A 15,560-nucleotide genomic window follows, 5' to 3' on the forward strand; every position below is an offset into this window, starting at 1 on the left:
AGGACACAAAAAGATATTTTGTTGCATTCGTTTATCATCTTTGTCACCGATTTTTGAATGCTGATTTGGAAATGGTCTAAGTCTTCCGGGAAAGTAAACATGAATATATTATGTTAAGAACAGGTCATGAAAAAAAAAAAAAGATATTCTATAAGGTAGCCTACTCAGACTTTGATAACGAATTAACCTTTTCTATACCAACATTGTCACTGATTTGATGATATTGTGATAATTCTAGTAACAACTCTCTACATTTTCGTTCGTTTCGTTTGACATCGATTCACATTGAATGGAACTAACATAAATTGATATACTAATGATTAGTTATTACATAAATCATTATAATCGATGCAATATTATAACGAATGGCTGGACAATTGAGAGCTCAGAGTTATCGAGAAATTAACCCCCAATAACATCTTTGGGGGGAAAGTCTGTCCCAAGCACAACGTGATGTCGATTTTCAGTCAATGCTAAGAAGCTAGCGTACGCAGGTAAAATGCACTTTTGACGGTTTGAAAGCAATTGGACAATTCAATAAAAACTTAGAAATTTCTGACGTCACGCTTGACTGCATCTCTCTGAAAAGTCCAATGTTTTGAAGTTCCCAAAGGTGCCAATATCAGCGATTCACCTGCTTAATATAGTTGTATTATACGCCCACAGGACATATATTTTTTTAATCATATTGTAAGTTTTCATCATAAAGGACATTAAGTGAAATAAAAAAGTTACATCACGAACAGATCATCTTTTACAGGCTTCTGTCATGCAATACTACTTTGAGTGCTGCAGTGGTAGACTAACATAGCAATTATGTTTAATCGCAAGAAAATGTAAATCAACTAAGTAATGATAATTTCGTATAAACCAGTTAGGTATGGACAAAGTATATTTGAAATTTGAGCCTTTTCAGACACTTTAGCACAAAGAAAAACAAAAACCCTTACAGAGAAATGACAGTGCAATTGTAATTTTGTTATTGCATTTGACGTATAATATTCTACTTCACATAACGTTTTTAACAGAACCATCTATGACGCAAAGGCGAGGGTTTGTATTGTTAGCTTATAGTATTAACTTGAAATGACGAAAACTAAGAGAGCACATTCTCTGCAAGCTGAATCTAAACAAGCACATAGATTGTCTTTTTCTAAATTCCAGCAAGAGAAACCATATGGCTAAATGTCGATTCCTCGCCCTTCAATTTCACTAAGAGTAAATTGACTTACTGTACATGAAATATAGTATGTTAATTTTGGTCTATGCCCATTTTCAATAACCGGTGGAATACGTTAGCTTACCATGGTGTTTTTCCCAAAACTAACTTACGATTAAAGGAAAGAAGAAATATGTATTCATTTTATAATGCATCTAAACATGCCTCTGTCTGTCTGTCTATTTTTCTTTCTTGTCACTGCATGGTGCCTACAATCATCAAAACATTAACAAACCAGCAAAAAAGTAAAATCAAGCAAACATTGGTATAACAGTGACGAAAATTGATAAAGAAACGCTTGACGTTTCATTGATTAACACTTTTGTGATGACACGTGATCTCAGTGAAGTGATTTTGATAATCCCCAAACTTCCTAGAGCCGTCCTGATTGAATGTTTGCCAATTTCCGACTTTAAGTCATGTTATTCACGTATGCAAACCCTTCGTGCAAGCACTGATGCATCGACATGGGTGAGGGTAATGTTCTGTCCTTCCGTTGCTATCGCCAAATATCCCGGAGTCTTCGATTGCTCGTCACACGCTGGAGGGAGACGAGATGAAAGAATACTGACGCTCAAGATAATAACAAAGTCATAGATACCAAGGGCAGGTGCCTTTTCAACAAAAACGGCGCTGCTTGTGTATGGGATCCTGTATCAATATCAATTCCAAACTACCCAGCATTACCCCGGCTTGTCACTTCCTTGAGCGGGTCATGAGGGACACGGCTGTGAACATTACAAATTGTTCAAGATAATAACAAAGTCATAGATACCAAGGGCAGGTGCCTTTTCAACAAAAACGGCGCTGCTTGTGTATGGGATCCTGTATCAACATCAATTCCAAACTACCCAGCATTACCCCGGCTTTTGACTTCCTTGAGCGGGTCATGAGGGACACGGCTGTGAACATTACAAATTGTTCAAGATAATAACAAAGTCATAGATACCAAGGGCTGGTGCCTTTTCAACAAAAACGGCGCTGCTTGTGTATGGGATTCTGTATCAACATCAATTCCAAACTACCCAGCATTACCCCGGCTTTTCACTTCCTTGAGCGGGTCATGAGGGACACGGCTGTGAACATTACAAATTGTTCAAGATAATAACAAAGTCATAGATACCAAGGGCTGGTGCCTTTTCAACAAAAACGGCGCTGCTTGTGTATGGGATTCTGTATCAACATCAATTCCAAACTACCCAGCATTACCCCGGCTTTTCACTTCCTTGAGCGGGTCATGAGGGACACGGCTGTGAACATTGCAAATTGTTTGAGGACTTTGAACCAAGTATCTATCATTTAGGGCATGCAGCGGCTGTGAACACAATTTAATGGTGCCATGAGTGAGAACAACGTGTAAGTAACAGGCACGACAGGGCCCCATTTCATAAAAGATGTTAGGATGGCAACTCTTGCTGGAATGGCAACTTCCAATAGCAACAGCCAATCAGGAAGCTGGATTCTTGTCGTTGTCATGACAATTGCCATTCCAGCAAGAGTTGTTATCATATCAACATTTTATGAAACGGGGCCCAGATGAGCAATAAAAAAAAAATCATTGATATGGTAACAAAAGCTCGAAAGGAAAAAAACAAGGAGTGAATTAAAAGGGGATTTACCTTTAAATCATAATCATATCATAGTTTATTTCCAATCAACGAAAATCAAAACATAATACAAATTATACATGTCATGAAATGATATTGTCCAAACGTTTACAAAAGATTCATGTAGTATTCGAAATAAATTATCTACAACAACATATACCTTATGCAACCATATATACCTTAGATATATGAATTCTGAGAATGTACAAACATCAATGGTATTAAATTATCAGTGAAGTTTGGGAAGAAATCGGAGAATTCATTGAAATGTTATGAATTTTGAAGTTTTGATTAAATGGTCTGGTTTTAAAGGTTGGGTAAATTTAGGATACTAATTTTAATATGTAAGTTTATTCCTGTAGTAGTTGATCAAAGAACACTGAACCTACCTCTTCAGATGGCAAGGGGATAATAATGTTACCCTTAACATCATGTCGGAGAGAATTTATGTACTTTATTGGATATACTGCTCTTGTCCAGAGATGGAGGCACCGCAACTTATAGAAACATAACTGTTGAGCTATTATTGTCCGATTTCTTTCGTCCGCCACCCAATTTATGTGACGTCATGGCTTTTTGTTTGTCTGGCTTCATTTCTTTAATACAACACAGCTGGAAGTTTGAGCAAAAATTGTGGCTATGCGAAAACGAACTTAACGATGAAGGTTGACCATTTTCATTCTTACTACACACGCAGGCCTACTGTTATTCAGTTTTTTCTCGACCAGACTTGATTAGGCGAGGATATAAGAGATGGGTGGGGAACTCAAAGCAAACACAACTCAATGTCCCGATATAATATGAAGGTAATCAGTCAATAGAGTAATAAAGAAGGATATTGGAACTCAAATTCATTTTTTTTTGATAATTTTTTTTCATGCATAAGCAGCGATGTGGAAACACACACACACACACACACATACGCAAACACACACACATAAGCACACACACACAAGATACACGCACACACACATGCACACATATACGTTATACATTGTACTTGAACACAATATTCACGGAACGACTTAAAATGATACAAACGCCGGGCGAGGATGCTGAATGAGCACGCTGGTTAACACTCTTCAACTTTCAAACTTACCTACTAGGAGGAGGTCACGAGTCCGAGTCTTACTTGGTGTTTATGTCATTTGGACAAATATTTCATTTGTGATACCCCCTTCTTTAACCTGGTGTTTTCAAATATGTGTATGTGTAAGGGAGATGATTATGACCTTCTGAGAATAGTGCTATCACATATAAATATCAAAGATAAATTGTGAATGTCTCCTGGAGTTATCACTTAACATGGAGATATCATGTCAATGAAGTATGCTGTAAAGTCTCTAGAGCAATAGGTGCAATCAGTAGTATACGTGCAATCGTACCTTCTGAAATTCTTGCCAAGTTATATCACACCTTGATTATGCCTCATTTATCTCACTGTAACATAATATGGGAAAATTGTGCAAAGTATCTCTTAGAGCGCATTCTTATTTTACAAAAACGTGCAATCCGTATGATTAGTAATAGACCTTTTTTTTTTTTAGCCACACAGGTCCTTTATTCAAAGAATATAACTTATTGACGATATTTGATATGAACAAATTCTTTCTCGCTGTTTTCATGTACACATATTATGAACAACATCTTGCCAAAGTTTCTTGATACTTCCTTCATCCAAAATAAGAATAAATACAATACTAGACAGATGAATAGATTGTATGTCCCAAATCTTAAATACTGCATTTCAAGATACACTTTCAAATATACGAGACCTGTTCTATGGAATGATTTGCCAAATGTAATCATTGTCTAATAGACTTTCAATATTTAAAAGAAGTTACAAATTCTTTCTTCTTCATAAAGATACACTATAACTTTCAAGTTTTACTCAGTGTATAAGTACCACACTTTGATGACTCTTGCCTTCTTTTATGTATTGTGTACTTTCTTTAGTAGAGTTTTCTCGTGTGTATTGCATCGATGTAACTATTCTTTGTCGTTGTATTTGGGATCAGCCACAGAACAGTAGAAAGACCAGCGGTCTATGTTGATCCCCCCACAAAGTGAAATAACTGTTTTTATGTTGTGTTTGTCTGTTGTGAATAATTGTTGTAAGTTGGACATTTTTTCCTGTATTGTTCCAATGTTCTACTGTGCATTTATCGTTCCTGTATTCTTTGTAAATGCTTTTTATCAGGATGTGGAAAATAAATGAAATCAAATGAAAATGAACACAAATATACAATCATAGCCATGTACATATATGAATGTGTGTGTGTGTGTGTGTGTGCGCGCGCGTGTGTGTGAAACACACACACATACACACACACACATGAAACACTACATGCATTTTTTTTATATATTCTTCTTGGACATGGTCAAAAAACATTTACCTTGAGCTCCATCGAATGCTACTGAAATGTGTCTGTCTGTGTGTGTGTGGGGGGGGGGGGAGGGGGGAGGTGGAATCATGACAAATACTCACCTGGCATTGCCGCGAATTCATCGCAATCGAGACGGAATATGCCCGAGTCTTCGGGATACCTGCACAGCCAGTCGCCTGATCCCTCTGCTGATTCCCAGGACGTTCCGTTCGTACTTTGCTTTGGTGTCCAGCAACAGGTGCAGTCCAGCCAAATCAGTCTGTCGCTGCCGCATTTGTCCCTCACCGCTTCGGCCAGCCCAGTGAGGAAAGAGTGACCACGGGGTAGTGGGAGCATGCCAGCTCTCCACCCCCGACACGAGGCCTGCGCGCCCCAGTAGTTCTCGGGCCTGCAGCTGATGGCTATCGGGTTGAAGCTGGCGACTGTGGAAAACAAAATCCAGAACGGAAAGGACGACACTGCCGCTTATTTTAACAATACTCTTTTGTTCTCTTTCTAATCTTTATGCTTAAGTTTACGTACATTTTATCAGTACATGTGATTTTTTTTATTCTCTCTACAATATATAGAATACTATGAATTTCATGAATGCAGAAAAAAAAAGTATTAAAAAAATCTAGCGAAAGTCTAGAAGTGCTGACCCCGCCCATCGCACTGATTTGAAAGCACAAAATTAGGAAATCCATCCCCGAACACTAACTTGAATGCTTTTATCGTAATTTGAAATTTGTAGGCAATGATCTGGATGCCCAAAGATGAATTGGAATCGTTTGACCCAAGTATAGGTCCACTGTTTCAAAAAGCAAAAACAAAAACGAAAACAAGCTAAAAACAAAATACAACGATTGTAAATAATCATACATGTAACTGTAGGCCTATATGTATGCATATATATATATATATATATATATATATATATATATATATAGAGAGAGAGAGAGAGAGAGAGAGAGAGAGAGAGAGAATGATAGTAATTTGACGAAATTGGCTAGGCAAACCCATATTTATTCGAGCAATTTGACTTCGGTAATATCACACGTAAACTTGTTTTAGAGATTCCATCTAACACAGTGAAAATTTACAGTTCTGCCATATTGTCTGCAGGTACACGAGAACCTTGTGTTGGCTTTAAGATGTTTAAGATGGCGCTTAAGCCGTTTTCCCATCAAACACTTCTCCTTTCATGAACTTACACATTGGCATCTTGCACGGGAACCGATGATATCTGTTGCAAGGCGTATCGTCCCATTGTCCACCTAGTTGCACGTTGATCACAACACAATCTTCTGATGTAGCCCAGTTGTTAGGTTCTCCAACAGCCCACTTAGTGTAGCCTCCCTGGCAATACAAGGTAACCATAATAATATCAATAGACATCACACGCGTAATATAATAATGGTAATGGTGACAATGATGCTGATACTTTATTGATGATTTATAGTGCACCAAAACCACTGTGTGGAGTATTCTGCAAATAGAATAAGAAAAGAGGACGCTTTATGAAGTTAAGGAAGCAACCCCCCCCCCCAAAAAAAAACACACCACACAAATAAACAAACAAACAAACACGCATACATACATACATACATATGATACATACATACAACAAAGACATGAATAAGCAAACGGGCTTTTAGACAGCTTTTGAATAAATCTGCTGAAAGTCATTTTGCATGTTTTCTTCTTTTTTCTCTGGCATTGTCTGGACTGAAAATAAGTTATTCCATAAGGTAGGACCAGCGTGGGCAAAACTCGAACGCCCCACGTTGATGCGAATTTTGAACTCACAAGAAAGTTGAGTTAAAAGAAGGGAAAAGGATGCGAGAGAATAAGAAAGGAGTATAAAATACACGACAGATTCAACGAGTACCATAGTAACAGAACGAGCTTCGCTTTCATTTCCCAATTGAAGATTTTTATCGCGAAATGAGCTTACTTCATTCTTGTTATGTTGAAATATTTGCTGATGAAAAAAAAAGAGCAAATGCGTAATACATGTAGTAACTTCAAGAATAATCTTTGTTTGAAATTGGTATCATTTTTTTTTTTCATCTCTATACATGTACAAAGTATTTACCTCGAAGCTTTTACTCTTGTCTCTTGCTATGCTGCCAGTTAGAAGTCACTGGACATATTTTATTTCGCTCTATTTGAGGATGAACTTACTTGAAGATTTGTAGAATGAATGGCGCTTAACCCATATCTAAGTTAAAATCTTCATTTGCAGGTCTTCCTTTTCGCTTGTTAAGCTCTGCTCAGAGGTTCTTAAAGGCACACCAGGTTCACTTAAAATTTGTAGGTCAATAATCACGTCCCCGCCATATGAAGATTTTAGGGAGTCTTAATTTCATTAATCGCATCTAATTTACCGTTTTATAACCGGCGGACATTTAAGTAGTGTCCTTTATCAGATTTTCCTGATTTTTTTTACATGTAGAGTCGCTTTAATCTCAACCAGTGATAAGACAGCTCGGGAAGGTCTATTCTGGTAAGAGTGGTGAGACTGAGAGTACTTTAAACCTCTCTGACTTCTTGTTGATAATACCAGCAAAATGTTATACTTACCGCCGAGGTATCCGCTCCATCGCTCCAAAGAAAACGCCCTTCCTCTTCTATATCGTTCAATCCCAACCACACATCCCAGTCTATGTTGCGGAGCAGCACTGTAGGAGATGATTATACATCTTCATAGTGAATGGACAGGTGTGCTTAGTATACATTATTAAATAATCAACATAAATATATATATATATATATATATATATATATATATATATATATACATTATATATATAATATATGATATGATTGATATGTATATATATATATATCTAACATCACATCGCATCCTGGTCGCTGATGAAGAATGCGATGACTAACTGTTTGGTGTCTTCTTTCTAAAACATGCGCTTTCCCCGCCAGGATAAAGCGTTTTATATAGATCTATGCCATCAAACACACACACACACACACACACACACACACATACATATTATATATTATATATATATATATATATATATATATATATATATATATATATATAATTCAATTCAATTCAATTTCAATGTATTTTCACAAACCATTGACATGTAACACAAACCCCTTGTTGTGACAAGTACTTTGTTTTGTATAATTACCCCCAAAAATGAACTAGGTTGAGGTTTACGTAAAATGTTTCGTGTGACTTTAAAAATGTAAAGCTTGTTAAACAATGTCCCACATCAAATATATTACTGCTAGGTGCAGATGAGTGGAAGTGATATACATTGTGTTGCAAAATAAATAAAGGGCTGAGGTGAGAAAAAAAACAAAAAAAAAAAAAAACAAGAGGGAGGTGGGGAAGGAAGAGTTGTCTATAAAGTCTGTTATCCGGGTATACTCTTGCGTATTATTCTATTTATTAGCTACACACTGTATTTATCACGTTGTTTTTTTGTTTTGTTTTGAAATCTATTTATGACATTATGCTTGTTACGATACATTCACAGCCGTGAACAAGGCCAAAGGCCAAAGCTTGGACTGAATAAAGTGCGGTTGGCAAAGCTTCGTCACTGGATGTATACCCGCCTTCATTCGTACACTTGTTTGTTCATTTTCCATCTGAGAAGATGGCTGAATAGCCCATATTCAGCTACGTAAAGCTGGTCTTCCATGGGGTCCAGTTGGATTTGAGGTGGGACCACTAATATGATAATTATGATATTCGTACACTTATTTAAAGTATAATAACTTGCGGAGATACTTTTCTGACCAGTACTGATGTACATTTTATAAATTTCACCCTCTTAAAACTCACTGACACCACACACACTTACAGACACACACACGCACACACACGCACACACACACACATACACACACACACACACACACACTCAAATCCAGACATGATATGCATACGAATCGCGTAAACTTACATTCTCTTTCTTATTGACATGGGTAGAAACTTGTCTTATATATGGGCTGACTATTTAACACAACGATAGCCACAACAACAACAACAACTAGATATGTCCATTGCCGCGCAATGCGATTGTATCCCCCGGCACTATAGAGCCCACACAAATCATCCATCAACAATAATTACGACCTTTGACCCTGTAAAAGACGGAACACTAGGGGTGGCACATCCAAAACTTCCCACTTGTAGCTTATGATTATCATGGTAGACCTTCGTATCAAATTTGAACAAAATTCCTCAAGAAATGTAGCCTATAGAGCGCAAACAAATCATCCACCAAAAATATGACCTTTGACCCTATAAAAGACGGTTACTGGAGGCAGCAGATCCAATATCGATAAAGGCTTGTAGATTATATCATGGTAGACCTTCATACCAAATTTGACCAAAATCCGTCAAGAACTGTAGCTTATATAGAGCGCACACAAACTATGCACAAAAATATGGCATTTTACCCTATCAACGATGGAACACTGAGGGTATAGCACATCTAAAATCTATAGGCTTGTAGATTACATCATGATAAACCTCCATAGCAAATTTGAATTATATCCGTTATCTTGATTTGATTTGATTTGATTTGATTTTATTGGTTCCTGCATTATATCATTGCTCATGCAGATACATAAACATAATTATATCATATACATTAATGGTACCATACATATAAATGGATATACATGAACATTAAAGTTGCTAACAAAATGAGTTTTTTCATTACCTTTAGAATATACAGCAATACATTTTCTTCATTGCCTGTACATAAATGTCCAACAGAACAGTGATGCAATGAATAACGCAGAAGGGCTACAGCTTAAGTATTGCTTGATTTGCATGCAGCCCTCGTACATAATACATAACATATAGGAAAATAGGGGGAGGGATGACTTGCATAGAGATAGGATATCAAATGTGTCCTCTAGAGTGCACACAAACTATTCACAAAAATATGGCATTTTACCCTATGAAAGACGGAACACTGGGGGCAGCATCACCCAAAGTTATAGGTGTGGAGATATTACCAATATGAACCTCCATACGAAATTTCAAAGAAATCCGTCAAGGTTTGTGGCAACTAGAGTACACACAAGAATGTGATGCGGCGGCGGCGGCGGCGGCGGACACGGCGGCGTAACGCTGCTGAATCCGAAGTACAATACTAAAGTAAACGGCAATAGTACAGTAGTTTCCTTCTGAAAAGATCACAGCGTGTCACAGTGTGTTCACATAGTCGACTATGTGAAATCGCTCGAACTTAACAGTGTGAAGATGATTTCACACTGTGATGTGGTTTTTCACAGATAGTTCACATAGTGATATTTTGTTTCACACTGTGATTTATGATTCACAATGTTCACATTGTTGAAAAGCTCGAATTTGACAGTGTGAAGAGATTTCACATTGTATTCACACTGTATTTCATCACATTGTGCGCCATCATGTTGGATACTGTATTTTTTTGTTTGTTTGGTTGTTTGTTTGTTGTTTTTTTTGTTTGTTTTAAATTCCAGCAGGGTTTGTAATAGAGATGTTTATAGACCGGGATGAACATAAGATTGGCAAGTCTATGATTTACCGTATTGAACGAATTCCTGTTCTTGTAGGGACCCGATACTCAGAAGATGGGCCGTCTTGTTGGCTAACGTAGAGGCGCACCGTGTTCTTGCATTCGCCCAAGTTGCAAGAGTCTGGGGCAGGCTGTAGCAAGTGTCTTTGTATCTCTTCCAGCCAGTAGTACATGACCCTTGCGCTGCCGCGAAACATGGTTCAATATGTAAACGAGGTATAGACGTGAAGGTCACTGTTGACAGTCAATGAGGTAGGACAGCAGTACTGTAGGCTTTGACTCATAGTGGGGAAAACATTTTATTATTAGAATGGTGTATTTGGTTTAAAAAAAAAAAAAAAAACCCTGCAAAATCGTAGCCCGAAGGCTAAAATACATTGCAATGACATATGAATACTTCCAAATTGAATAGAACACATCGAACCGTCGTATATAACATCCGCATCAGAAATCACAATTAAAGACGCTCAATCGTCGCAGGCGATTTGCAACTCAGTAGAAAAGCATGACACGCTGCTCCTCCCGTTACCGTACCTCCCGTACGTACCGAATGTCGAACACGACGCTACGCAACGCACCAGCGAACATCCAGCTAGACTACAAGAGCCGTGCGAGCCGTCCACCCTAATTTCAACATGGACGCCCGAATACCTACCGAATGGGGCCGAATGGGTGCACGCACAAAACCGCATAACAGTCATGACACAACTGAGAGAGCTGTGTGTGTACGTACGTACATGTACCTGGCTACAGTCTCTGTTTATTTGTACTGTGGTGCCAATTTCAGCAATCTAAGCAATAATATTTTAAAATTTCTGGAAATATCCTACAACAATATTATAGATTATTTATATATTGCGTTATCAAATATTTAGTTTTATGAGTATGGTTTAATGAAGAAATATTAAAACTCTAAGCTTCATATATATAGCAAGTTGCGATGCATATGGCAGGTTGTTTTGATCATTGTGCAATGATCTGCTGCATATCCCATGTCAGCTGTGATACGTTCGGCCGGATCGTAATATGCAAAGTCGATATAAAGTCATCGGTATGTCAATATCAATGTGTGTGGTGTGCGTGTACTGTTTGGAATAAAAATTAAGTACTGCTTCAGTTCAGTTCAGTTCGGCTTAGCCGTTGGTTTAGTAATGAAACTTAACAATGGAGATCAAACAGCCGTCCAACTCGAAAGACTGCGAACGTATTTACTTGTATGACGCTATCGCAGGGCCCCCATTTACTACGGCCGGCCACAGGTACACTGTGCAGTTCAACTGTGGCCGTTGGCCCTGCACGGGCACAGCCGCTTCCCCGTCCTGAATTTACACACGCCTGAGCAAGTACATGATACAGGGTCTCCGACCCAATCGTCCATGTTCAAAATAGACAGCTCTGCGGTCATGTCCGCAACCCATGACGATGTGCCATCGTCCATGATGGCCATCCTCACATTTACCTGCACACATGTATCTATTGTCAACTGATTGTGGTCTGTACTCTAAGTCTGATCTGATCTGACGAGTATGGTTGACGAATGACGACGATCGACGATGCGATGATGAGAGAAGTCTACTATAGAAGGTGCGTATACGTATGTACATACATTGTATGTAAAGGCAGCTCAGGCCCTATAACTACGGCCGGCGATATTGCGATCGCTACCGTATACCATGCATGCAATTCACATGTACAGTATACGTACACACATCTCAGGTGAGCTCAGCGCTCAAGCGAGGAATCGAGATACTATAGCGCGATACATTGCAGCAGGGATGTCTTGCGCACACACATATTTCGCTTCGTAGTAACTTCGGAAGCGAGTTTACGTGGCGCCACCCGCGGCTGAAATAATGTCCATGTACCCTCCCGATTGAGTGTCTTTAAACATAAAATATAGATTGCACGAAAAATTATCAAATATTACTTCACAGAAAAAAAAAACCCACAACAAATCATAGAATCTATTCATGTATCACAAGTGTGTAAGGTTGTATGAGTATGTTTCAATCAATAATTCTTTACAAATATATATATATATATATATATATATATATATATATAATACTACAAAAAAAAAATCATAATTCCTTTAATCCAACGCAGGCATAATCACGCATCCACACTGGCACTCGCATGCCCGCAGTCTAGCACATGTCAAGACACATGCACGCATACACACAAACGTACACACATACACACACGCACGCGCGCGCGCATCTGCATGCGAAATCCAGCACACGCAGAGACCCATGCGAACACACTCACCCATACACACTCGCACACACGCATACATACACACATACATATGATTATAATATCCAGGTTACATTAAAAAAACGAAACTTGCTTTCATACAAGCAAGTTTGATTTGTAAAAGTCAGCTGAGGGCCTAGATAACTATAATGCTCAGAACAAAATATCATACAATGAGAGATAGAAAGCATGGGTTTTATGTATATAATATATATATATATATATATATATATATATACATATATATTTATTTATTTATTATTATCTATCTCTCCCCCTCTCTCTCTCTCTCTCTCTCTCTCTCTCTCTATATATATATATATATATATATATATATATATATATAAGATTAAAGCACAGACAATGATGAGAGAGATATACCTGATATCTCACATATGTATAAACGAGTCTTGTCACAGTAGACGTCATTCCACGTTCCGTCGATGTGTTTAATGATTGCACAGTCCTCTCCCTCTCCATCGTCTGGCTGTTTCTCATACCAGTCTGAGATGAGCATCTGCTGGGAGGTGGTGGAGGAACGCTTGGGGTTAGAATGAAACTGGATAATGACATATCCTGAATGAGGTTCATCTGATTGGTGATTTCACAGAAATATGTTCTTCTCTCACAATCAAGAAAATCATTTTGTACCTTAGTGAGTACTTTCGCCTCCTATCCATGGCTTCTAAGGTACAAAATGATTTTCGTAATTGTAAAAGAAGAACATATTTCTAGAATAATGACGTACGCCAGTCTGAAATAAGCACTTGCTGATTGGAGAGAGCGGCGGAAGGCTTGGGGTTAGAATGAGACAGGATGTTACAAATTCTATTGGCAATTGGTTGCTCAGAAACTCTCTGGTCGTATTTTAGGCGTTTTATGTGGGGGCGCTGTGGCATAGTGGATAAGACTCCCGACTCCCAATCGAAGGACCCGAGTTCGATTCCCACGCAGTGCTTACATCGTTGGACAAGATGTTTTTACCCACAATGTCCCTCTCGATCCAGTTGTATATAATGGGTATCTGGAAACGCTAGGGTAAAATAGATAATGGCAGGGCCCTCTAGCAGAACAGTGGCAACACTGAGGAGGCCACTCTTAAGAAGATCTTATGTTATTATTATTATATTATTATTATTATTATCATTATTATTATTATTATTATTATTATTATTATTATTATTGTTGTTATATAAAATTAAAAATTACCAGAGGAAGATTTGAAGGAGGATGAATATTGGTTGTTGAAAGAGCGGGATTACAATGAAACAGTTTTTCAGTTTGTCTTTAAAGTACGACAGAGTGACGGTCAATGGTATTGAAAACAACGCTAAAAGTTTCATGAAGTCATTATATATTAGTATTTACATGAATATCAGAATGGCCAAAGTCGTTCGTATGTAGCTATGAGAGACTTTCAAAGAGAAGTAAAATCCAGTTCATGAAGTCTTTCACTATATGGTGTCTCTTATGAGCTAAAGTCTCTCATAAGACTTTCTGGACCCCTGTTTCCACAATATTACAAGAATGTCATCAGAAAGTCTGATTGAAAGTAGAAAAGTTTCCGTCTTACATTTGGGACAGATCCGTCGCTCCACACGAAATTCCCCTCTTCTTGTAGGTCGTTCAACCCTATCCAGTAACAGCAAGTTGTGTCAGAAAGTAGCTCTACACATTGAAAGTAATGGTAATACCGTAGTCTCCACTTAATCGGGTAGTGTCTGGCAGCGCATGTACCCGATTTAGCGGAGAACCCGATTAACCGGAAAGCATGTTACTTTGAAACTAGATTCCTATTTGCATACATGTTATATGCTTCAACGAATTCTGCTGCATCCACGTGTTTCATGGAGACGGTAAGTTTGTTTTCAATTAACGGCCTGAAGAGAAGTTAGAGTTTCAATGGAGTTAGTTTATTCTTAGCCATAGCTCATAGGTACAAGACAAAGTGATAAGTGTGTCACTGTGTGTGTGAGAGTGTGTTGGTAGTGTGTGTGCTGCTGCAATTATGGTGCAAGGGTTCGTACACGGCATGCATAAATGCGTCTACTTGTATCAGTGTTATGGCGAGTTGGTCATACACTGCACATTTAACATTCAACCGAAGCTCACTATTGACTTTCAGTACTTTACAGTTTCTTCATAATCTATAAGTCTATTCTAACAAATTTTAGAGGCTTTTTGCGGAAACTATGGAAATAGATCAGATTAATCTCGAAAATGCCTACACGTTCATCCGGAATGCTTAACCGATTATCCTGTAAATATAACATGCATTGGGAACGGTTTTTCAGCTTGTAAGACAATTAAGCGGAGTACCCGATTAAGTGGTACCCAATTAAGCAGTATATCCGATTAAGCGGAGAGCACTGTAAATTGAAAAAAAAAATGTGCCATAGAACTCAACGAATGCGTTAAGATTAGACTAAATTTCCAATTTCATTTCATTTCATTTTTATTTCATTTCCGGCCAAAGCATATGATATGACAATTTCATATAAACAAATTAAGTACAATGTAACTTTTACATTTCCAAATGAAATTTAGATACACGTCATTT

General features: G+C 37.9%; 1 protein-coding gene across 1 annotated transcript in view; it reads right to left on the bottom strand.

Annotated features, from left to right (window-relative positions):
* The window catches only part of LOC140239855 (uncharacterized), a 71,406-nt gene that overhangs the window by 10,942 nt on the left and 44,904 nt on the right, over positions 1–15,560 (bottom strand). The window contains exons 6-9 of the mRNA XM_072319677.1: positions 13,394–13,591; positions 7,779–7,876; positions 6,407–6,551; positions 5,315–5,635 (exon numbers count right to left, since the gene is read on the bottom strand). Coding sequence (XP_072175778.1) covers positions 5,315–5,635; positions 6,407–6,551; positions 7,779–7,876; positions 13,394–13,591 — 762 coding nt within the window. The remainder of the gene's footprint in view (positions 1–5,314; positions 5,636–6,406; positions 6,552–7,778; positions 7,877–13,393; positions 13,592–15,560) is intronic.

This window comes from Diadema setosum, chromosome 16 (assembly GCF_964275005.1).
Source record: "Diadema setosum chromosome 16, eeDiaSeto1, whole genome shotgun sequence".
Classification (NCBI taxonomy): domain Eukaryota; kingdom Metazoa; phylum Echinodermata; class Echinoidea; order Diadematoida; family Diadematidae; genus Diadema; species Diadema setosum.